At 43.8% G+C, this 26385-nt stretch overlaps 1 protein-coding gene and 1 long non-coding RNA gene across 2 annotated transcripts in view; both read left to right on the forward strand.

The window, feature by feature from the left end:
- The window catches only part of LOC120940053 (integrin beta-1-A-like), a 76478-nt gene extending 74215 nt beyond the window's left edge, over positions 1 to 2263 (forward strand). Inside the window, exon 16 of the mRNA XM_040352634.1 lies at positions 855 to 2263. Within this exon, the coding sequence (XP_040208568.1) occupies positions 855 to 926 (72 nt within the window). The 3' untranslated portion in view covers positions 927 to 2263. The remainder of the gene's footprint in view (positions 1 to 854) is intronic.
- A 9797-nt stretch (positions 2264 to 12060) lies between these two features.
- Positions 12061 to 24553, forward strand: LOC120939576. The gene is made up of 3 exons (XR_005749273.1): positions 12061 to 12131; positions 13848 to 13902; positions 24497 to 24553. It is a non-coding gene; the product is annotated as an uncharacterized LOC120939576 (long non-coding RNA).
- Positions 24554 to 26385: the final 1832 nt, after the last annotated feature.

A 26385-nucleotide genomic window follows, 5' to 3' on the forward strand; every position in this document is an offset into this window, starting at 1 on the left:
GCACACTTAAAAAAAAAGTGCTGCAATTCCTCGAGTTCAGCTTAAAACAGCGTAAGACATTTGAGAACTGTTTTACACAACAAGAAATACATTGCACCTTAGGCCGGGTACTCACGACCAAACATGTATGGTGAAAGCGGTCCGTCGGACCGTTTTCACCATACATGTCTGCCAGAGGGCTTCTGTACGATGGTTGTACACACCATCGTACAGAAGTCCGCGCGTAAACAATACGCGGGGCGTGTCCGCGGTGTCGCCGCGTCGATGACGCGGTGTCGCCGCGACAATGACGCGGCGACGTGGGCGGCCCGCCTTTAAAATGCTTCCACGCATGCGTCGAAGTCATTCGACGCATGCGAGGGACGGCGGGCGCCTGGACATGTACGGTAGGTCTGTACTGACGACCGTACATGTCCGAGCGGGCAGAATTCCAGCAGACTGTTTTAAAACAAGTCCAGGAATATTTGTCTGCTGGGAAAAGGCCCGGCGGGCAAATGTTTGCTGGAATTCGGCCCGCTCGCGCCCACACACGACCAAACATGTCTGCTGAAACTGGCCTGCGGGCCAGTTTCAGCAGACATGTTTGGTCGTGAGTATGGGGCCTCAGAGTAATGAGTTTATAGCTTCTGCTTTGTGTTTAGGTCCCTTTTGCAGTCAGTGTGGTGAGATGATGCACTCTGTGTAGTTTTGTGTTTGGCTTCCTTTTAACTCATAAATGTCTGTTTTTGTGGTTCTGTTAGTTGGGAATGGTTTAAATATATCTGCTTACCTACATATTTACTGTTTTAATAATCTAGTTTGCATATTATACTAAGGATTTATATTAAAGCTTGCCTCATTCACTCTCTTTCCAGGATGAAAACCCCATCTACAAGAGTGCAGTGACAACAGTGGTGAATCCTGAATATGAGGGAAAATTAATGTGATGGTCAGCCAGGCTATATACAAAGTAGCATCTTGATCGGATTGGATGGCAGCATGTGTCCCCCTGAAAAACTTAATTTTTGTTGTTTCACTTTAAGCATCTTTAAAATCACTGCTCCTTTAAAAATGATATTTTTTTAAAGTTCTTTGCATTAATACATGTTCCCCAGGGCAGTACCCGGTCACCCATACCCTTTTAATATAATTTCTGGATTTTCTACATATCTGTTTTCATTCCCAACGGTCAGCCAGGCTGATACTTGCAGTTCCCTGGAGGACAGGATGCCCCCCCCAGGTTGGAATGTAGCCAATTAAGCCTCTAACTTTGCATGACAATACAGACTCTGATCTGTCTACTCGGCAGGCAAGCTTCAAACAGAACATGACCACCGGGATGATTGATGACAAAAATCAAGGACCAGCAAGCTTCTGGAGATGATATGGTCAATGCTGCCCCCAGAGGCCAATTATGGCAACACAATCAGTAAGGAGGAAGACTGCCCTGTGAACACTCTGATTCGTCCAAAACCGAGTGGGGTCCGCAATGTGAGGGGGGGGGGGCGGTTGAATAAAGTACGACTGAGGTGCTTTAAATAGGGCTGTTGTAACCAAAAAGTTTTGCCATCTTGAGCTCATCGAAAGAAGGATTCTACCTAGAGGAGGCGACAAGTATCTTTGATGATTGTTGTTATATGTTGTAGATATCTGCTATTTAGTTTGTGACATTCCTATTTTCTTGGGAAATAAATGTAACATTATTTATTAAGCAGCTGTGTTTGTTATATTATTGTGCTTATCCGACTCTTTAGATTAGCCAAGTTATAGGGATATGCAATTAACACTTATATGAAATAGTTATATTAGATTGTACAATACTGCATATTTACTTCAATGGCCAATAACTTTCATTTGCATATAAGCATTTTTCACGATCGGGTCCCATAGACTTCAAATGGGTTTGATGTTCCAGTCCAACTTTTGCTATGTTTCCGGAGTTCTGGTTCTTATATGGTCCTATGCCATTGTTGACCGCCGTCTGAAGATGCCGATTGCCTGGCTGTCATGCTTGTCCTCTAAACTAAATGTCTGCTGCCTCACTGAAGGAGAACAAGCATTCTGCAAGCAACGTTACAAAGTTTGTAATGTATAAACTGCAAAGATGTTTAAGCAAACATTTTGTCTAATATAAAAACGTTTAGTCCAAATTGTCAATGGCATTGAAATCACTTGGCCCATGAAAACCAGTTAATACATAGACTATTTGGGTCAGGGTCAACTTTTATTATTTTCCAAACTGCAAAAGATGGTATTTGGAAATTCCTTTATCCAAAAAAAAAAACGCAAATCATGTTGGTAAAGGATCAGTGGGCTCCTTCAAGTAGACATCTAAAAGAAAACAAATAATATCAATATACGGCTAGGTGTTCCTGCAAACTCATCCACATTAAAAAATGAAAAATCAATATTTAAGATATGTTTATAAATCTTTTTAATCAAGGTTATTACTTTCAGTTTCAAGACACTGCATTATAGCACTTTGTGCTATAGCGTTACACTCAACTTTAAATATATCCTGCGCTGAATCTCCTCTCCAAAATCCAAGCGACAACAGTATGTGGGTCAAATCTTAGTTTTAAAATGTACTGTATGTTACCCCAAAGTATTTCTGATATGTGCTTTTTGTACAATGTACTTGTAATAATAAATATACTGCTCTCCTTGTACTGCCTCCTTTGTGTGAAATAACTGGTGAACCTGCCAATCCCCATGCTTTTCTATTCAAGCTGACCACACTAGGCATGTCACATTCATCTCAGGGTGGTCAGTTTTCTGGCTGTGCTGGAAGCATAGTCTGCCTGTCCTCCAATGGCCAAAACTTGTGCTGACATGCCCCCCGCACAGCCATTCATTGGGAATTACTGTATGCTGCGGTTTCTCTATCCCCTGCACTCCAAGCCCCTTAGGGCCCTTTCACACGGAGCGGATCCGTATTGATCCGCCCCGTGTGCGTTCGTCTGCTCAGCGGGGATCATCCGTAAATCCCCGCTGAGCTGTCGGCGGACAGGGCGGTCCCCGCACACTGTGCAGAGACAGCCCTGTCTTTCCTTCGCTCTCCCCTATGGGGAATCGGATGAATACGGACCGTGTGTCCAAATTCATCCGATCCGTTCCGCCAGACAGAAGAAAAATAGGGTTTTCTTCCATCTGAAAAAGCGTAAACGGACTTGTAAAAAACGGACCATTTGTCCGTACGTGTAAAAGGGCCCTTATGCAGCTGAGAACAAAGATTATGTGATCACTTATAGAAAAAGGGAAACATTTACCTGCATTTAGGTATGGTCAATTTAGCTGCATTTATTGAAAATATAGGTTTTTACCTTAAGGGTCTAATAGATGTAACGAAACGCGTGTACATTTGTTTTAAAGCTTTAAGGTCCAAGCCCATGAAAAAGAGATACGGGAAGTATAAATGTTGTTTGGGCCCCTTGCACAGAGATGCATCTAGCTGCCGTGCTTCCCATCCTGGATCTTGTGTACTGAGCCCAGGCTCTGGTGGTCAGTGTAATATAAAGAGCTCAGGCCCTGGTGGCAAATATATTGTACAGAATCTCGTTCTAGTGGTCATAATGGTCAGAACAATGTCCCTGGTGGTAGGATTAATGTATAGAGGCTAGTCCCTTGTGGTCAGTACAGTGTACAGAACTCATTCCCTGGTGGGCAGTAAAATGTACAAAGCCCTGTCCTTCATGGTCAAGACTATCTAGGGCAGTGGTCTCCAAACTGCGGCCCTGGGGCCAGATGCGGCCCTTTGCCTGCCTTTATCCAGCCCTTGGGTCACTACTTCCAAAGATACAAGACACGATTCTGCCAACTGATACCAGCAATGAAGCACAATATCTCCCACCGACACCAATAATGGGATACTATTGCTCCCACTGATACTGATGATGGGGTATTATTCCTCCCCTCCCAATGATACCAATAAATTGGCACTGTTTCTTCCAATTAAACCAATGAGGGGGCACTATTCCTGGCAATGATAGGGTATTGCTTCTCCCCCCAATACCAATTATGACGATGTTTACTCCCACTGATGCCAAGAAAATTTCCACTACCACTGGCCATAGTCCGGCCCCCCTAAAGTCTGAAGGTCAATAAACTGGCCCTTTGTTTAGAAAGTTTGGAGACCCCTGATCTAGGGAGCCATGTCCCTGGTGGTCAGTGCAATGAACAGAGCCCTGTCCTTGGCAGTCAGTATGATGGAGAGAATAAAGTCCATGGTAGTCAGTATAATATGCAGAGCTGAGGACCTCGTGGTCAATATAACGTACAGAGCCCAGTTCCTGGTCTTCAGTTTAATTTATATAACCCACTCTAGTTGTCAGTATAATGTACAGCCCATGGTGGTCATTATAATGTACAGAGCCTAAGCCCTGCTGGTCACTATAACACACAGAACCCTCTGCCTGCTGGTTAGAATAATGTAAAGAGCCCAGTCTCTGGTGGTCCATAAAATTTGCAGATTCCAGGCTCTGGTGGTTAGTTTAATATAAAAATCCCTAGAGGCCAGTATAATATACAAAGTCATTGTGGCACAATATATTGCACAGAACCAAATCCCTTGGAGTATGTTTAATGTAGAGAGCCAGTCCATTTCGTTCAGAATATTGTTCAGAACTAACTCAGTTCCAGTGGTAAATTTAAAGCACAGATTCCTATCCAAGGTGGCCGGTATAATGTACAGAGCCCAGTACCTGGTGGTCAGTGCAATGCACAGAGCCCAGTTCCAGGTGGTAATTATAATTTACTGGTGGTCAGTATAAATGCATAGATAGAGCCCTGTCCCCGGTGGTCAGTATAATGAATAAAGCCTTGTCCCTGGGAGTCAGTATAATACATAGAACCCTGTCCCTGGGGGTCAGTATAATGCATAGGACCATAGGTGTGCGCAGCCTATTGCATTAGGATGTGCACCCTAAAACTCAAACACACATGCATGTGTGTGTGTGTGTGTATATATATATATATATATATATATATATATATATATATATATATATATATAGTATTAGGGCAGGGGATGGTGTCGGTAGAGCAGAGATTGGTGTTAGTAGTTTATTTTTTATATATTTTTTTTATTATTATTTTTTTACAATATGTTTTTTTTTTTTTTTTTACAATAAATCTTTATTATTGTTTTTTAAAAAAAATTAAGAGCCCCGTTGAGGAACTTTGGTGAAATATCAGGGGTCTAAACAGAAAAAGGGACTGAGGACAGATATTCCCCAGTCCCTTTCTCTGCAGTCAAGCAGCAGGGAGAATTTGCCCAGCACAGCGTAATTAGGGTGTGCCCAGGCACACCTGGCGCACCCTGTGCGCACACCTATGCATAGAACCCTGTCCCTGGTAATTATGATGTATAGAGCCCTGTCCCCGATGGTCAGTATAACTCATGAAGCCCTGTCCCTGGTGGTTAGTATATTACACAGAGTTCTGCCTCTGGTGGTAATTATAATGCATAGAGCCATTTCCCTAGTGGTAGGTATAATGTAAAGAGCCCAATCCCTTGAGGCCAGTAAAATGTACAAAACCCAGGCCATGGTGGAAAGCATAACGTACAAAGCACAGTCCCTGGTGGCCATTATAATATAAAGAGTTCCTCATGGTCAGGAAGATGTACAGAGACTATTTCCTGGTGGTCAGTAAAATGCAGAAAGCGTATTTAGCAGTCAGATTATCATAGAACTTCTCGGTGGTAAGTATAATGTACAGAGTCTAGGCTCTGGTGGTCAACATGATATAAGCTCACTCCAGACTGATGTGTTGAATACATGCAGAGAGGTTCCTTCATCTGTCACTGGATAAAAACAGGAGAGGTGTCCCTAGACTGTCCAAATTTGGACAGGACTTTGCTTTCTAACAGACACAAAATGGCACCAAGACAATATGGTGCCATAAGTGATTTACGCTAGCACAGTGGTCATCAACCCTGTCCTCAGGGCCCACTAACAGGCCAGATTTTATGTATTAACTTGGGGAGATGCAGACTAGAATACTGCAATCACTGAGCAGCAAATGATATCACCTGTCATGTATTTCAGTTATCTTGTAAACCTGGCCTGTTAGTGGGACCTGAGGACAGGGTTGATGACCACTGCCCTAGAAGACAGGACTAATTTGAAGCACTTCTCTTGAATGCGATTCTCATTTAGGAACTATAAGCAGGTGGGGACATCTAGTGGCAAAAAGTGAGAACGACATTTCTAACACCATTCTGCGTACAGAAAATTGTAATATATATAGTGTAAGCAAACCACATAACAAGAACACTTTTACATTAAATTTTATAGTAGCGTTATTTAGCTGTAGCATTTGTAAACTTTTTTTTTAGCAAAACTATAGTCCCACAAAAGCTTATGGCTCGAAAAATGTTGATAAACACACAATAGCTGCGTTTTTCAGCTTTTATCATAGTTGGAGCATTTTTACAGCTGAAAAACTCCTCTTAAAACACACTAGTTCTGGGTTTTTTTTTCCAGCCAGAAAAACGCCCCTGCCAAAAAAACGACAACAGCCTATGTGTGCATGGACACATAGGATAACATGCTGGGCAGTTTACTGGCTGAAGCCAAAAACAGCAGCTGTAAAATCGTCCAGTGTGCATGAAGCCTAAAAAATGTTTTTAATACACCAACTCTTTCTGTGAATCTTGTAGCCATCACCCACACTCATGGACATCTAAATGGTAGGATGTCAGGTGGCCTTTTAACATTTCCAGACTGGTAACCTTCAATCAACACTTTATAATCCAATCCCCCAGCTTATGTCTTCAAGAGCAGAGAAAAAAAAACATAGTGCTCACTGCTTCCTAGTATAAATATCATAACAAAAGCAGATTCAAAACATTAACATTAGATCCTAGATACACTGGTTCATTAGGATCTCCCAAGGCAACTGTCCTCCCTAATCTCTCAATGCAGTGCTCCACATTAAAACCTCAAAAAGGAGAGACAGATATAGCACTTACTGTTTCTCAAAAGTGCATTAAAACCAGTGAAAAACACTTGCCATAAGCACAAGCTCTACAGAGTTCAGTGTAATCCTTTTGGCATTCTCCTACATACAAGCATGTCTCACCTCTGCATGCCACTACACCGGCTCCTGAAAAGCGTGATGACATCAACCGAAGATAGCTTCGCCTAACACATTAGATCCATCAGCCTAACATACTGTATCCAAATATGTCTAAATAATACAAAAAAAACACTTATATAGGCTTACCCCCCCCCCAACTGCCTCTCGTTTGGAGGGACTGTTTTTTTTTGTTTTTTTTAGGAGTCAAATTCCTCTGTCCCTCATTGGTCCTCAGCTGCCTTACATCTTGCTCTGATGTCTGGGACTCTATAAAATAATGTACAATGTAATCAACAAAATTGTTACTGTACACTAGACCTTTAATCAACACTGTATCTTGGCCTAGGCCAACAAGGCCCAGGCCTAGGGCAGCACTTTGCAGGGGGGCAGCATGAAAAGAGTCCCCGCCGGCTTATGAGGTGGACTGGGCCTAAAGACAAATTGGTCTGGCGCCCCCATAAAGCGGCCACACTGCTGCCGGTATGATAGGGATGGTGCAGACACAAGGGACACTGACATGGTCACCTATACCTGGCAGGCAGGTAGTAGGACTCGTACATATTGAGGAATCTTAATTTTATTTCTGTTGATTGCTGATGAGAAAAATAAACAGATGGATTTATTTGTTCCTGCACCCAGGGCTGGACTGGGACAGAAATTTGGCTCTGGAATTCATCCAGACTGGCCCACCTTGACAGGTCTCTCCCATGGCGGCCGGACAACTCCCGCAACCCCCCCCCGGCCACCCAAGCCCCCTCTCCCCCTTCACTAGCCACTAGCCGTTCTACTTTATTAGAGTAGAACGGCTGGTACTCCTATAGGCAGTACCAGTGGGGAAGCTAGACATTATTTTTTAGCTATGACTAAGCACTAGTGTTAGTGCGAAACGCATCAGCAGTTGGGTTTTATTTTATTTCACTTTGCTGTGACTTGTAGTGCTGTCCTTTTTTCAATAAAGGCTACAATTTGTTCAGTGTGCGGCTGTCCAGAGACAATCTTTGTTCCTGCTTTGCTAAGTGCATTGCCTGCACCTGAGTTGTCTGCAACGGTGGATGTTCGTCTGGGTTCCCACCTGGAGCGGCTATTCCCCTTTCCCCTAGACATTATTTCACCCGGGGCAAAGAATCAGTTCGGTGCCCCCCCTTATGGGACAAGATTAGGCAGAAGTGAGAAACTCCCAGGCCATAGCTGTTGAGTCAGCTGTTTGTCCCCACCCCCATGCTCCTCTGTTGCCCCCCCTTCTCCTCTTGTCCTTTGTTTCCCCCAGGTGAGCACTGCGGGGAGGGAGAGGAGGTGAGCGCTGCAGGGAGGGAGAGGAGGTAAGCGCTGCGGGAAGGGAGAGACAGAGGAGCGGAGGGGGGCGGCGGTCCGCTGTCACTGAAGCCGGCCCACAGAGCCATCGGCCCACCGGGAAACTCCGTGTAGTCCCAATGGCCAGTCCATCCCTGCTTGCCCCCCATCATTCCTTTTCTCACTGCCTGGACCACATACCTTCATCACTGTGCTATATTTCTTCTGCTGCACCACTGGCATGGTTATATCCTCTTAGTCCTCCAAAAATGTAGCAGAAATTTGTGCTTTAAGTAGAACTATAGGCAACACTTTTTTTCCATTTTGGTTTGATTAAGGGATGGTTCTAGCCCCTGTTAATTATGTTTTGCCATTCGTTATTTCCCCTAATTTCCTGCCCCATAGCCAAACGGGGGTGTGTGACATTTTCCTATATATATATATATATATATATATATATATATATATATATATATATATATAGTTTATACTGGGTGAGCACCACTTAGTTATAGCAGCTGATGTTAATCAATACATACAGGAATTTAAAAGAGAGGGAGTAAAGTCCACGACACAAAATGAGGAAAAAAAGCACTATACAAATAACCACAGCCTTGCTGCTTTAAACGTTGTAGATAAATCCTCCAGTTATCCAAAAAAAGACAAAAATAAGTCAGTAGAGATGGTCCAAATATTACTTGGTTCCATTCGACGCAAGTTCCTCCAACATGACCAAAGTTTGTATCCCGAATCCATGCCTCATTGAAGTCAATGGGAGTCTAGTTTCATGCCCCGTACACACGAGCAGGATTTCCAATGGTAAAAGTTCCCGTCAGAAATCCCGAGGGGAAAGCCGAGAACCTGCTCGGTCAGTCTTTCCCCCTACACATGAAAGGTTTTCTCGACAGGAAAACTGTGATGGAGCTTTGGTCGGGAATCCCGGCCGTGTGTTTTTCCCATAGGAAAATTGCCAAAAACCACCGGGTAAAAGTTCGCCGGTTTTCCCGGCAAAAAAAAAAAAAGCTGGTTCTCTTTTTTTGCCTGGCTGTTTTTGGTTAAAGTGGTTAAAAACTGCAAGGAGCATACACACGGCCGGGATCCCCGGCTAAAAGCTCTCCTAGCAGTTTTCCCGTCGGAAAAAACGGTTGTGTGTACGAGCCATCAGGAATCAGTAAGGCAAAGATTGTTTTCTGTAGCAGACCATAACTGAGTGCTGAAAGTAGCAGGGACAATGTAGCTAACATACAGTGCCTTGCGAAAGTATTCGGCCCCCTTGAACTTTGCGACCTTTTGCCACATTTCAGGCTTCAAACATAAAGATATAAAACTGTAATTTTTTTTGAAGAATCAACAACAAGTGGGACACAATCATGAGGTGGAAAGAAATTGATTGGATATTTCAAACTTTTTAAAAAAAATAAAAAAGTGAAAAATTGGGCGTGCAAAATTATTCAGCCCCTTTACTTTCAGTGCAGCAAACTCTCTCCAGAAGTTCAGTGAGGATCTCTGAATGATCCAATGTTGACCTAAATGACTAAGGATGATAAATAGAATCCACCTGTGTGTAATCAAGTCTCCGTATAAATGCACCTGCACTGTGATAGTCTCAGAGGTCCGTTTAAAGCGCAGAGAGCATCATGAAGAACAAGGAACACACCAGGCAGGTCCGAGATACTGTTGTGGAGAAGTTTAAAGCCGGATTTGGATACAAAAAGATTTCCCAAGCTTTAAAAATCCCAAGGAGCAATGTGCAAGCGATAATATTGAAATGGAAGGAGTATCAGACCACTGCAAATCTACGAAGACCTGGCCGTCCCTCTAAACTTTCAGCTCATACAAGGAGAAGACTGATCAGAGATGCAGCCAAGAGGCCCATGATCACTCTGGATGAACTGCAGAGATCTACAGCTGAGGTAGGAGACTCTGTCCATAGGACAACAATCAGCCCCTGTATACTGCACAAATCTGGCCTTTATGGAAGAGTGCCAAGAAGAAAGCCATTTCTTAAAGATATCCATAAAAAGTGTCGTTTAAAGTTTGCCACAAGCCACCTGGGAGACGCACCAAACATGTGGAAGAAGGTGCTCTGGTCAGATGAAACCAAAATCAAACTTTTTGGCAACAATGCAAAACGTTATGTTTGGCGTAAAAGCAACACAGCTCATCACCCTGAACACACCATCCCCACTGTCAAACATGGTGGTGGCAGCATCATGGTTTGGGCCTGCTTTTCTTCAGCAGGGACAGGGAAGATGGTTAAAATTGATGGGAAGATGGATGGAGCCAAATACAGGACCATTCTGGAAGAAAACCTGATGGAGTCTGCAAAAGACCTGAGACTGGGACGGAGATTTGTCTTCCAACAAGACAATGATCCAAAACATAAAGCAAAATCTACAATGGAATGGTTCACAAATAAACATATCCAGGTGTTAGAATGGCCAAGTCAAAGTTCAGACCTGAATCCAATCGAGAATCTGTGGAAAGAACTGAAAACTGCTGTTCACAAACACTCTCCATCCAACCTCACTGAGCTCGAGCTGTTTTGCAAGGAGGAATGGGGCAAAAATTTCAGTCTCTCGATGTGCAAAACTGATAGAGACATACCCCAAGCGACTTACAGCTATAATCACAGCAAAAGGTGCCGCTACAAAGTATTAACTTAAGGGGGCTGAATAATTTTGCACGCCCAATTTTTTTGTTTTTTATTTTAAAAAAAAGTTTGAAATATCCAATAAATTTCGTTCCACTTCATGATTGTGTCCCACTTGTTAATTTTTTTTAAAAAATTACAGTTTTATATCTTTATGTTTGAAGCCTGAAATGTGGCAAAAGGTTGCAAAGTTCAAGGGGGCCGAATACTTTCGCAAGGCACTGTATATTGCAAAGTATATGCTTTGAAAAGTGTAAAGCTAACACTATCAAGTTCATACAAAATGCCAAACAGTGTAAAAGCAGTCACAAAGCATAGCTTGGGATCTTTATTTCAGAACCACACTTTATTTTATACAAAGTTTAACAATATGTCAACCCAAAGTACACGAAAATACAGTGCTGCAAGTGAAAGCCAAAAGGGCTACATGTCACTTATGAGGTGGTTGTTAAGGCAAACTAAAAAAATGACAGGGCAATTTTCCAGAGACAACAGCCAAACATATGGCACAGTGGCTGGAGAATATGTAAGCAGTTTGACTGGGGCCCCTAGCAGCAATGTAAAAGGGAGAAATGTTGATTTTATTCAAGAAATACAATAACACAGTATGATAAAGCATTAGCCATAAATATTGCTTCGAGTAGCGGCACATTATGCAAACATTTGTACTTGGCCACTATGTCAGAAGAAAAGACGAGGCATATGTTATTCAGAAAAAATGAGCCAGATATATTTCACAGACATGGTGCACACCATGTACTACACCACCGCACATGTATGGAGTGAACAGAACACACAGAAAACAATTGTTTTCTATGTGCTCTCATGTTGAGCCTGCACTGATGACAGTATGTTCAATTGACATAGCATGGGTGAGCCATCATTCTCATGTACTTCCGGGAAACATGAGAAGTCATTCTGACGGGTTGCTATGGACAACAGAGGCCTAGTCCTTTGTTTCTATCCTCTTCTCTGGCAACCAACTAGAAAGCTTGGAGGAGTGTCAAGTCACACTAGCTTAGTGATGTTGATAAAGTATTGTTGAGACATCAAACTGACCCTGCACTACTGATTGGTGACTGTAATAGGCAGGCCGCACCAAGAATAGCGACATCATGCAGCGGAATATGTAATACTCCCATTTACAAAATTATTCCTTTTTACTGTGACTTTCTCATCTAACTCTGCTGTCTTTTTCTACAGTATCTTTTATCGTCTATGTATGCACATCATAGGCCATATTTTACCATATATAGGGCAGGTTCACACCGGAATCACACAGGAATGTGGTCCAGGTTCCTGTGCGATTTTCAGCCTATTCATTTAAATGGGCTGAAATCGCACCGGAAGTAGTGCTTCCACTACTTTTCAAAAATACACTGCACTGGATACCATGGTACAACAATACCATGTAATCCGGTGCAGGCAAACGCACTGTGTTGGGGATATTGTTAGGATTATATTGACACCTACAGTCGATTGCACACCCAGAGTGCTTTGAACGTGGTGCAGGAAACACATAAGGAACGCGTTTCGGTGTGAATGAGCCCCTGAATTCACATAGACATTGTCTGACACTGAGCAGGCTGTGACATGCTGAAAAACACACAGCGTCTGCATTGTCTGTGTGGGCATTGTGCGAGACGCCAGTTCTCTATTTCTGTGGTGATCTAAGTGCCATCTGGTGCAACCAGTCAAACATCACATCTTAAAGCGCTGTTCTAGCCGCAAATTTTTATTTTTTTAAAAGTCAGCAGCTACAAATATTGTAGCTGCTGATATTTAATAAGGACACTTACCTGTCCAGGGAGCCTGCGATGCCGGCCCCCCGAGGCCGATCCATCCATCAGATCGGGTGCAGGCGCCGCCATTCCAACCAAGGGAAACCGGCAGTGGAGCCTTGTGTCTGAATGGACACACAGAGCTGTGATTCGGCTCAGGTGCCCCCATAGCAAGCTACTTGCTGTGGGAGCACTGAACAGGAGGGAGTGGCCAGAAGTAACAAAGAGGGATCCAGGCTGCTCTGTGCAAAACCAAGTATAGCATGTTTATTATTTAAAAAAAACAAACAAAAAAAAACAAGACTTTACAAAATTTAAAGTGGTTGTAAATTTGTAGTTTTTTTTTTATTTCTTTTTTTTTTAACAAACATGCTATTCTTACCTGCTCTGTGCAATTGCACATAGCAGCCCAAAACCTTTTCTTCTGGGGTCCCCCACTGGCGCTCCTGACTCCTCCTCTTCCACCATAGCAAACTGTGTGATATGGGAGCAGAGGTGCGGGTTCGCTCCCGAGCCAAGCTGTGTGCATCCATAGACACACACAGCATGGCTTGGCCCACCCCTCATTCTCTGCTCACAGGATTTGATTGATAGCAGCAGAAGCTAATGGCTCCCGCTGCTGCCTTCCTGTCCTGTAAATTCAGGGAGAGAGCCGCTACAGATGGGCACAGCATTGGATCGGGTGAGGTAAGTATTTAGGGGGGGTGGGTTACGGAAGTAATACTGCAATGCTAGGACATTTTATACCCCAATACAAGGAGTGCATTATGGTAAACAATGTTTTATCTTTAGAACCACTGTAATATGTTTTAAACTAGGGCCCAGAAGGCCATTGTGCCCCTTTGTAGGTCCCTTATGGACAGATCATTGTACATGAATCTCAAAAGCACAGTCTTTCCAATAATACTCATTAAAGTTTCTATGTGTTTCTTCTGGATGCTGTCAGCCTGATATTTTTCAGCATTGACACTGTCAAGCCATATTTGAATAATATGGTTGTACCAATCAAAAATGACATCTGTGCTGACCACATACAGTTTTTTTTTTCCATATGTCTATTGCAGGGCTGTGAATAAAGCTCTTGGGAATGGAACACAACTGCTGCCCCTGCAGATCCAGGTAAATAAATATTGTAATTCTCCATAAATACACAAAATATGCCTTTCTAGAGCTGCACAATTCTAGATAAAATGAGAGGGGCAGATTCTCGTAGAACTGCGGCGGCGTAACGTATCTCCTTTACGTTACACCGCCGCAAATTTTTACGGGCAAGTGCTTGATTCACAAAGCACTTGCCTGTAAAGTTGCGGCGGCGTAGCGTAAAGTCCACCGGCGCAAGCCCGCCTAATTCAAATTATCAAGGTAGGGGGCGTGGATCATTTAAATTAGGCGCGTTCCCGTGTCGTATCGTTGTTTTGAATCCTCAAAACAATACGACGGCTTTTGGGTTAGATCCGACAGGTGTACGTCTTCGTACGCCTTCGGATCTAAGATGCAATTCTTCGGCGTCCGCTGGGTGGCGTTCACAACGTTTTCCGCGTCGGGTATGCAAATTAGCTATTTCCGACGATCCACGAACGTACGAGCGGCCGGCGCATTTTTTTACGGCGTCTCTAGTCGACTTTTTTCGGCTTATAGTTAAAGCTGCTATTTCGTCGCGTATAGTTAGACTTGCTATGTTAAGTATGGCCGTCGTTCCCGCGTTTAATTAGAATTTTTTTTTTTTTGCGTAAGTCGTCCATGAATCGGAATGTACGTAAGTCACGTCTATGTTAAAAAAAATGACGTCCATGCGACGTCATTTAGCGCAATGCACGGCGGGAAATTTAGGGACGGCGCATGCGCAGTTCATTCGGCACGGGGACGCGCTTCATTTAAATGAAACACGCCCCCTAATCGCCGATTTGAATTCCGCGCCCTTACGCCGCTTGAGATACACTACGCCGCCGTAACTTACGGCGCGAATTCTTTGGGGATTCGAACCGGCCAAAAGTAAGTTACAGCGGCGTAGCGTATCTCACATACGCTGCGCCCATCTAATTGTATGTGGATCTACCCCTTTGCATCTATCCTTGCACTACTACTTCCTCTTATGTTATAAGGAAGAGGAGAGGGGAAGATGTTCTAAAGTATTTTCCTAGGGAAATAATGCCGCTCCTCTAGAAATAAAATACAGTGAATGAGTGTTATTACCCTAGAACAAAAAGCATGCTACTGGCAGGATAAAAAAAAGGAAATATATTCTGAATAAAATAAAACAAATTCAGCCACATCTAAGAACTTGTAAACTGCAATATTTTACATTTCTGTTTTGTGGGTTTAAATACAGGTTTAACTTAATGAGCATACTAGCTCATTGTGAAATACTTACCTTGGAACGAGGTGTGTAGAACTTACCTGGTCCACGCCGAGCGAGATGTCATCTTGCCTCGGCGTGTCTTCCGGGTATCGCCGCCCCCAGCGCTGTGATTGGCTAGAGCGGCGATGTCGTCATTTCCGCGCATGCTCGTGTTAGACTTCATTCTGGCAAGTTCCGGCGGCTGCCGAGGATCCCCGCTGCGCATGCACCGCTGCAATCAGCTGCGCATTTCGAGGGGAATATCTCCTAAACCGTACAGGTTTAGGAGATATTCGTTATACCTACAGGTAATGCCGGGTACAGACGAGAGGATTGATCTGCGGATACGGTCCGCCGGACCGTATCCGCGGATAAATCCTCTCGAGGATTTCCACGGATTTGGATCCGATGGAGTGTACTCACCATCGGATCGAAATCCGCGCCGAAATCCCATCGCGATGACGTGTCGCGCCATCGCCGCGATGATGACGCGGCGACGTGCGCGACGCTGTCATATAAGGATACCCACGCATGCGTCGAATCATTACGACGCATGCGAGGGAGGGAATCGGACGGCTCGATCCGGTGAGTCTGTACAGACCACCGGATCGATCCGCTGAAGCCGATTCCAGCGGATAGATTTCTTAGCATGCTAAGAAATTTTTATCTGCTGGAAATCGGTCGGGCCGAAAAAAATCTGCGGAAAAAGATCCGCTGGGATGTACACACCAGCGGATCTATCCGCTGGAACTGATCCGCAGATCAATTCCAGCGGATAGATCCTCTCGTGTGTACGGGGCCTTAGCCTTATTATAGGCTTACCTGTAGGTAAAAGTGGTAGTAAAGACTTTACTACCATTTTAAATAGCTCCAACAGTTTGCACACCAATGGTTGTATGTTCAGTGCATCTCAATGGTGTGAATGAGTCCTTATATTAGAGATGTAACCATTTCACTAACATACAAGGATGAGAAGTTCAGGAAACTGGGACAACATTTACACAACTGAGAAACTAAATTTAAATATGATTATTTGAGATAAAATTAATACTTCATCTGATTATAGGAATGCATTTTTCTTTAAAGGGGTTGTAAAGGAATTTTTTTCCCCCCTAAATAGCTTCCTTTACCTTAGTGCAGTCCTCCTTCACCTACCTCATCCTTCCATTTTGCTTTTAAATGTCCTTATTTCTTCTGAGAAATGCTCACTTCCTGTTCTTCTGTCTGTAACTCCACACAGTGATGTGAGGCTTTATCCCTGGTGTGGAGAACGCCTCTTGAGGGGGAAGGGGGCGAGCAGGAGTGTCAGGACACTCTCTACTTTGCAGATAGAGAAAGGAGCTGTGTGTTAGTGGGCGTCCTGACACTCATGCTCGCCCCCTCCCCCCTCAAGAGGCTTTCTCCACGCCAGGAAGAAAGCCTTGCATTACTGTGTGGAGTTACAGACAGAAGAATAGGAAGTGAGGATTTCTCAGAAGAAATAAGGACATTTAAATGCAAAATGGAAGGATGAGGTAAGTGAAGGAGGACTGCACTAAGGTAAAGGAAGATATTTAGGGGGGAAAAAAAATCTTTTACAACCCCTTTAAGGCTGAACTTTAGTAATTTTTTTTATCTTTCCATCTATTAAATCTTCTGCCCTTTTTGTTTTAACTTTGGATAGTAAAAAAAAAATTTCTGCCAGCAAATACTTTATACAGCCCACTTCCTGTTTCTTGTCTGGGAAAAAAATAGGCTTATGACATCATGCACAGCTCTCTCTCTCACTCTCATGAGAGTTTGCCAGGAAAGGAGGGGGGATGAGTCTTAAGAAGACCAACGAGAGCTGCAGAGCTGGAGGTGTCCCTCTGTGTCTGTGTAAATCCAGGAGTGAACAGATAATAGATAGACATGATGAGCAGTGTGCTGCTTCTCCTTTCACTGTCCACTCAAAGACCAGAAGAGTGGTGGGGACCTTTATTTTTTACCTAACTACATCAGGGAAAATCAGATCTCTTCTAGTTTGAAACAGGACTGTGTGTTGTTGTGGAAAAGTTGTATAAATTTCAGAATTCAATGAATAGGATTACAGATTTGGCCTGTTTACCTGGAGTTCAGTCTTAACGTGCTATTAATGGATTTTCAATGGATTTGCACAGAGCAGCCCCAACCCTTCTCTTCTGGGTCCCCCGCTGGTACTCCTAGCTCCTCCTGCTTTCGCGTACCCCCCTCAATTCAGCAAGCCACTTGCTGGAGCATACTTGTGCGGGCTCGCTCCTAAGCTGCGGTGCAGCTTGGCTCCGCTCCCCTGTCACTGGATGTGATCAACATTGTCGGGAGCTGATGGCTCCCATTGCTCTTATTGAGTGCAGTGAGGAGAGAGGGCAGTGTTGCTCAGACTCAGGAAAGTATAAGGGGGGCTGGGGGGGGGGGGGGGGGAGCTGCGGCAGGGTGGCCACTCTGTGCTAGATCACATACTAAGTGCGTGATCTGGCTCTTCCGGGTATGGGGCGCGCCGCCAGCGACCCGCTACCGATATGATTGGACACAGCAGGAGCCAATCAGCAGGTTTGGTGGACGCAATGTCCACCGGGACCCGCTGATCATTCGGGAGAAAGGCAGAAAGGCGGTCTGCCTATGTAAACAAGGGAAGGCAGAGATCTTGTGTTTCTGCTAAGCAGAATCACAGATCTCTGCCTTCCCACAGTGCAACCACCCCCCACACAATTAGAAAGCACTCCCAGGGAATACAGTTAACCCTTTTGATCGCCCCTGAATTTATCCTCTTCCCTGCCAGTGTCATTATTACAGTTACAGGGCATATTTTTTAGCACTGATCACTGTTTTAGTGTCACTGGTCCAAAAAAGTGTCAAAAGTTTCAGTTAGGTGTTCACTTTGTCCACCGTAGTATCGCAGTTCCCACTATAAGTCACTGATCGCTGCCATTACTAGTAAAAAAAAAAAAATACCAAAAACATGTAGCAGAATACATATTGGCCTAAATTGATAAAGAATTTTTTTTTTTTTTTTATTGGGTGTGTTTATAGCAGAACGTAAAAAATATTGGGCCAGATCCACAAAAACGGGCGTATATTTAGGCGGGCGTAGCGCATCTCATATGCGCTACACCGCCGTAAATCAGAGTGGCTCGTAGGGTATCCACAAAGAACTTGCTCCCATATGTGGGCCGGCGTAACGTAAATCTGCCGGCGTAAGCCCGCCTAATATAAAGTAGGCTTTGAGTGGGCGTGTTGTATGTCAATCTAGTATGACCCCACGTAATTGACGCTTTTTACAAACGGCGCATGCACCGTCCGTGCACGTGTCCCAGTTCGCATGCGTGAAATTACATTGCAAATAGTCAATGCTTTCGATGTGAACGTAACTTACGCAAAGCCCTATTCGCGAACGATTTACGCAAACGACGTAAACAACAGAAAATTCGACGCTGTACCGACGTCCATACTTAACATTGCGTACGCCTCATAGAGCCAGGGGTAACGTTACGCCGAAAAAAGCCTTACGTAAACAACGTTAAAAAATTGCGCTGGGCGGACGTACATTTGTGAATCGGCGTATCTAGCTAATTTGCATACTCTACGTGGAAATCAACGGAAGCGCCATCTAGCGGCCAACGTAAATATGCACCTAAGATCCGACGGCGTACTAAGACGTACGTCGGTAGGATCTAGCTCACATTCAGGCGTATCTTGTTTTGTGGATACAAAACAAAGATACGACGGCGCATCGTAGAACTTACGCCGACGTAACTCTTCGTGGATCTGGCCCCTTGTGTTTTTTTCAAAATTGTCGGCCTTTTTTGTTTATAGCGTAAAAAATAAAAACCACAGAGGTGATTAAATACCACTAAAATAAAGCTCTATTTGTAGGAAAAAAATGACAAACATTTTATTTGGGTACGTCACACGTCTATGAAATTGTCAGTTAAAGTAACGCAGTGCCGTATCGCAAAAAATGGCCTGGTCATGAAGGTGGGTGGGGTAAACTTTCCAGGGCTGAAGTGGTTAATGCAGAGAAGGTATTAAGGTAGAATAAAGCTTTATCCTTTACAACCACTTTAACTTGTTAAATTCCTTTGTCAGGTTTTTATTGCTCTCTGTGTCCCTGCTGGGGAGAATCACACCTCTAGTTTTCATGGTGACCATTGTCACAAAAAGTGAGGGGGAAATGAAAAGATTGGCGTTGTCACCAAGGCAAAAGGTGAATTGTGGCTTGACATAACCTTTAATATGATAGTGTAGCGTGAAAGTTCTCAGGAAGAAGCCTCTAGCTGGGAGAATTAGCACAATTATTATATTTTTGGCTTTGTCTGATACAATCTACTTCCCGTTTTCAACCAGAAAAGTGACCATCTGAAACTAGACCACTTCTACCCCCAGTAGTAGAGGAAATAACATAGGGAAATGGCAAGAAAGTAAACATGATGTCTCACACAGTACAATTAACTAAAGAACCAACCAACTCAGCTAAAACAAAGGCTGTAACTGTAATGGATAATATGACATCACACATAAACCAGCTGTCAGTAATTCCTGGGAGAAAACCTCATGCAGAAAACATGATACAATGAGAAACTAAAAACCTCAAAGAAAGGTCAGTAAGAATAGATTAAGGAAAGCATTCAGTAGGGGAGAAAGTAAAACCCAAGTCTGAATTAGTGCATGAAAATGGACACACTGGGCCAGATTCTCGTAGATACGGCGCAGGCGTAGTGTAAGTCATTTACACTACGCCACCGCAACTTACTGGAGTAAGTGCCGTATTCGCAAATCGATTGCTCCGTAATTTGCGGCGGCGTAGTGTAAATGGCCCGGCGTATCCCCACGTAATTCAAAGGGGGCGGCTTGTATTTAAATTAAGCGCGCCCCCGTGCCGATCAAACTGCGCATGCGCCGGGCTTAAAATAGCCCAGTGCGCATGCTCCAGTTCTCGACAGAAAACGTCAATGACGCCGACGTGAGCGTCATTGACGTAAAGTCATATTCGCGGACGACTTAGGAAAATGACGTAACCGACGGAAAAAGCTGACGCGGACCCGACGCCATACTTAACATGGCATACGGCGGACTGGCGTAAGGTTACCCCTCATATAGCAGGGGTAAACTTACGCTTACGGAAACGACGTACGCGACGACTACGCAACGCAAATTTGTTTGGGAATCGGTGTATCAGGCTCATTTGCATAAACAAATGAGAACTGAACGTAAATGCCACCTAGCGGTCGGCGTTGCATTACATCTAAGATCCAACGGTGTAAGTGACTTACACCTGTCGGATCTTGGCCGTATCTATGCGAAAATGATTCTAGGAATCACTCGCATAGATACCCGGGGCCAAAAACAGAGATACGACGGAGTTTCCTGAGATACACCGTCGTAACTCTTCTGATAGTCTGGCCCACTGACTACAGAGCCCAGGCTAATATGATATGTAGGAATGGGCCGAACACCCCCCGGTTCCGAACCAGAACATGCAAAACAGGCAAAGAATTTGAGCAAACATGTCAGGCCCCGTACACACGACAGAGGAACTCGACGAGTTTTGGGATGAAGCCGCCGAGGAGCTCGGCGGGCCGGCTTCTCCCATAGAAGAACGAGGACAACGAGAAAATAGAGAACATGTTCTCTATTTTCTCGTCGAGTTCCTCGGCGGCTCCATCGAGCCAAAACTGTACAGACGACAGAGTTTCTCGGCAGAATCCGGGTTTTGACCGAGTTTCTCTGTGAATTCTGCCGAGAAACTCTGTCGTGTGTACGAGGCCTGACATGAACATGAAAAATCAAAAGAGCTAATTTTAAAGGCTTATATGTAAGTTATTGCCATAAAAAAAGTATGGGGATCCGGATGACCCCGTCCCCTCTGAAGATACATGATGTCAGAAGGGGCAGGACCACTTAGTTATGTCACCGGGTGGCCCCGCCCTTTCCTATATAACAGCTGTCACATCGAAAAGACAGCAGTCGGCGGGACGTCTCCCATGGAGGCAGAGTATTTTCGTAAATTTTTGGGTCCATTTGGCTTCATGATTGAAGATGGATGGACACTTTTAAAAAAATAAAAATAAAGGAATTGTCAAAAACTGTCTTTAGTGGTTTTTACTTTTTGACACTTGTTTTGGTGAATGGGTAGGGGGGGTGGGATCTGGGGGCCCCCTTGATTCTGATAAGCCCCCTGCCTGCAGACCCCCACAACCTCCAGGCAAGGGTTGTGGGGATGAGACCCTTGTCCCCATCAACATGCGGACAAGGTGCTTTGGGGGGCCCTAAATCACTCTCCCCATGTTGATGGCATGTGGCCTGGTACGGTTCAGGAGGGGGGCACTCGCTCGTCCCCCCATCTTATGTTTTGTTTTTAAATTTTGACGTGGAGTTCATATCATGTCCATAACAGACCTGAAGGGACTGGGGGTGGGTTTTTTTTTTTCTTAATTCTGTCATAGGGTTCCCCTTAACCACTTCAATACATTACATTATATACTGTACACTGACTGCACTGTATATATAATGGGCCAGATTCACAGAGAACTTACGCCGACGTATCTATTGATACGCCACGTAAGTCCTTGGATGCGCCGTCGTATCTATGCGCTTTATTCAGGAAACAAGATACGCCTGAATTTTAGCTTGATACGACCGACGTAAGTCTCCTACGCCGTCGTATCGTGGGTGCATATTTACGCTGGCCGCTAGGGGCGCTTTAGTTGATTTACGTGTCGAATATGTAAATGACCTAGATACGCCGATTCACGAACGTACTTGCGCCCGTCGCAGTAAGCTACGCCGTTTACGTAAGGCGTACGTCCGGCGTAACGTTACGACTCATGAAGCAGGTGTAAGTCATGTTAGGGTATGGACGTCGGAACAGCCGTCGGATTTTACGTCGTTTACGTAAGTCCTACGTGAATGGGGCTGGGCGTAGGTTATGTTCACGTCGAAAGCATTGAGCCGTCGTATCTTAGGGAGTATATGCGACGTGATTATGAGCATGCGCACGCATGCACCATTCGATCAGCCATTCATTTACATGGGGTCACGGTTAATTTTAATACAACACGCCCACTACCTTCCTAATTTGAATTAGGCAGGCTTATGCCGGCCTATTTACGTTACGCTGGCGTAAATATGGGAGCAAGTGCTTTGTGAATACTCAGCTTGCCTCTCAATGTTACGTCGGCGTAGCGCATATGAGATGCGCTACGCCGCCACAAAGATGCGTGGAAGCTACGTGAATCTGGCCCATTCTCTCTCTCTCTATATATATATATATATATATATATATATATATATATAAATATATATACTAAACTGCCTGCACGCCACTAACTAACCTGCCTCTAGCTAACATTCTCTAATCATAACACTATATACTGCCGCCGTGTAAGGAGCCTTATATAGTGTGGGGCGTGGACTTAACCACCTGAGCCATGATTGGCTAAAGGCACCCTGCCTTTGGGCAATCATGACTTCTGCAGCAGAGCACGCTATGATTGGCCAAAGCATGCAGGTCAGGTGCATGCTTTGGCCAATCATCAGACGTCAATGTGCTGCAATCTTGCAGAGCATTATGGGGCGTTCCGCGGCGGTCGGATCTGCAACGAAAGCCCCATAATGTTCGGTATTTGGTGATTGGCCAAACACCCGATGTAAGAGTCGAACTTACGTTCGACTCGAACATCGGGCCCATCCCTAATGATATCCAAAACATCAGATTTCAACCAACAACAACAGAGAACCAGCACTGCCAATAATTAATCTTTATACACCCAGAGCAGCGGGCAAAAAAAGTATTCAAAACAATCACCTTCTATAGAATAGACAGCAAAAAAAGAGGAAGGGCAGGGTGCCCTGGGAAAAACACAAGTTAGTCAAGCTTAACTTTCTAATTTGTTTTTTTGTATGTATTTATTTTCATTGTTCTGTATTAGGATGTTCACGCTCTGATTCCTCTTGTACCAAATTGTATTGTAACTGTAATGTCTGCCTTTTTTTGTAAAGCGCTGCCCAAACTGTTGGCACTATATAAATCCTGTATGATAATAGTGATAATCAGTAGCATTTTATAGAAAATTCTCTTTTCTGAACAAGAATGAGGATAAGCTGAGCATGTGGGATCAGACCCAGGATGAGAATCAAAAGTATTAAACTAACCCTGTCAATGTGTGAAAAACCCGTTTGCTATTCTTGAATTATTTTTCTCATCATTGTTTTCATTACCAAACCCAGATATGATGTAATCATAAAACAGTGTTAATTAGAAAGCCCAGCCCTTGTTCAACTTAGATAAAATTGTCCAAAGTCTGATGCCCAGTCAAACTGAAATTTGTTAATCCATGATATCCTCTGAAAAAATACCAATATCTGGTGCACTATATTAAATATATTCAGAATACTTTTTGCCATTATTTATGCTTTAGTGAAAAGTATAAACAAGTCACTGGTGTTTAGTGGAACCTCACAGTCCCTGCTTATTGGAAAGAACACTGCTATTCCTTGGTGCTTAGTGGACAGTATATCGGCGGTCCCAGTATATTACAAAGTCCATTTTTAATCAAGGTGCCTTGGCGAAATGACTAAAAATTGCCCAAAAATTGTATACAAGCTGATGTGTGGATGAAGGCTGCCTTTTAGTTACACAAAGCCACAGTTTTTTATTGTTCACCATTACAACCTTCTAGCTGCCGGCATACTAACGACCACTGGCACCATCAGTTAATATGGAGGTTGTCAGTCGCCTGCATAGCATCCTTATTTGACCCTTCCCTGCCCCTCTCTCCATCAGTTTTGGGGTCGCATTAGCTGAGTGATGGAGAAAAACTGAGGGAGAAGAGAAAAATTGGAATACTAGTCAGGACCAGTTTGCAAAAGTGTATTTGCTTTGGAAGTATAAATCACCTTTAACGTTGGGTCTCCTACTTGTGTGGATGCCTCAAAACTGTCCATAGTTTTTAAAGGGTGCCTCAAGAGGGCACCTAACCCATTGGGTCAAAGAACTTCATTTTTGTTACAAATATGAAAGTAAAAAATCTTAAAAACTCCTTATGTGGCTTACTCTGAGTTAATTACAGAGAGGGTAGGAATACGTTATAAAGGAATCTCCATTTCAACTGGATCCAGTTCTGAACTTTCGAGCCTCGGTCCAGTTCTTAGTCCAGCACTTTGAGTTATGGATGACAATCTAGCCATAACAATATATTCCTAATGGGCCCAGGATCGTATTTAAAGTGGGTGTAAATCCTTACAATCCACTTTTTGCTACAGTTAAGCCTATAATAAGGCTTACCTGTAGCTACACCGGATATCTTCTAAATCTGTTCTAGTTCTAGCTTATATTTGTTTATACGTTCATTAATTATGTAGTCCATTTTTCAACCACAGAAATGCATGATTGGAAGAGGAACTAGGACAAAACGTTCTGTGGATTATGAACAAGAAATTGAGGTATATCAGTGACTCATTTGCTGTTAACTGTTTTTACAATCATAAAATGTGTTGTAAACTTTCAACTTGTTAAGTTAAACCCGAGGTCCGTCTAAAAAAAAATATTAAAAGTCAGCAGCTACAAATACTGCAGCTGCGGACTTTTAATAATTATACACTTACCTGTCCAGGGTGCCCGCGATGTCGACAGCCAAAGAAAATCAATTGCTCGGCTCTTGGCTGCCCCCACTGCCATCCTCGGTGAGGGAATCAGGAAATTAAGGCTTGCCACTTCACTTTCCGGTTCCCTACTGCGCAATGCACAAGTCGCCCTGCGCGACCTCACTGGTCCCTGCTGTTTTCTGTGTGTTTCCCAGAGGACAGCGAGGGAGGACAGTGTAGGCACCAGACATGACGTAGGTCACCGCGATCACCCGGGTGATCTATGCCAATAAGTGGGAGCAAATACCTGTATTACACAGGTATCTGCTCCCCACTCCCCCTGAAAGGTGTCAAATGTGACACCGGAGGGGTGGAGAATTCCAACAAGTGGAAGTTCCATTTTTGGGTGGAACTCTACTTTAAAGTGGAAGAACAGCTCAACTGCATTTATTTCTAAAAAATTTCCCTCCCTCTCCTACTTAACAAGACAAGATCTGTATACTGACCTATTTTTTAATCCACTTTGGTCCTGTCGTGTGATCCTGCAGCTCCAGTTTCCCTGTGTCAGTGAGTGGCTGCTAGAGGGGAGAGGAAGGAGCTCCGACAATATCAGGCCTATGGGTGGCGTCACAGCTCCTTAAATTCTGAGCCATTGTCAAGTGCTCCCTTACACAGAGCTGCAGGATCACATCACTGGACTGGGTTTAATATAGGTTTATTGTAAGTATACAAATCTTTTTGATACAGGTTAAGCAGGCATGGGTAGGAAGAGAGGCGATTGAACCTTTCTAGAAATAGATATAGTTAGGCTTTTCTTCCATTTTAAGCAAGCTCTGATATTAACATTATTCCCAACAGGACTGGCTTTGTAAAGAAAAAATGTGGTTATAACAGCAACAAGAACATTCTTTCCACCAGGATAGTATAGGCCAACCCAGGACAGCATGTAAATTAACTTTTTATGCAAATTTCCCTAAACGGGGGGCTGCATTACATGAGTTAGTTGGCCCCAGTGCTCTATAGCCATTAGGGTGGTGGAAAAAGATTTTTAGTTGGTTTCTCCTGCACTACTCTGTACACACTACAAATCCCATAGTCCTTAATACATCTTAGGAGCAAGCAAGAGAGAGTGGCTATGTTCCTACTTACAGTGAGACCACAGAAAATGAATGTAGCCACCCTCTAACAGGAAGTGCATGTACATTCAAGTTGTGCATATGGAAAAAAAAAAAAAAAAAAAAGCATCTTACCAGGCTTATTTTTGTTGTTGGTCTAAATGTTTTTGATTGATTTAAAATGGCAAATACCTAATTTAGCCAGTGGATGGCACTAAGCATAATAATTCCTACTCTACTTAGTGCCATCCAGTGGCTAAATACATTATTAAAAATTTTAAAACAATGAACAACCTGATCAAAATAGCCTAATAACATGAAAAAACTTTCCTCTTCCTACTATCCACTGCCCCCCCCCCCCATACCTGTCCACTACATTATAGTACCTTCTTACAGATGTGAAGGGACACACTAGTATAGTACTAGTATCAGCGGGGGTGAGCCACTGTAGGAAAAAATTGTCACCCAACATACCTGGAATTATGGGCTGCTGAAGATTGCACCATATTTTTTTTTTCTCTAAGGCCTCGTACACACCAGCGGACAGTCCGATGAAAATGGTCCGCCGGA

The sequence above is a fragment of the Rana temporaria genome, chromosome 5 (genome assembly GCF_905171775.1).
Source record: "Rana temporaria chromosome 5, aRanTem1.1, whole genome shotgun sequence".
NCBI lineage: Eukaryota > Metazoa > Chordata > Amphibia > Anura > Ranidae > Rana > Rana temporaria.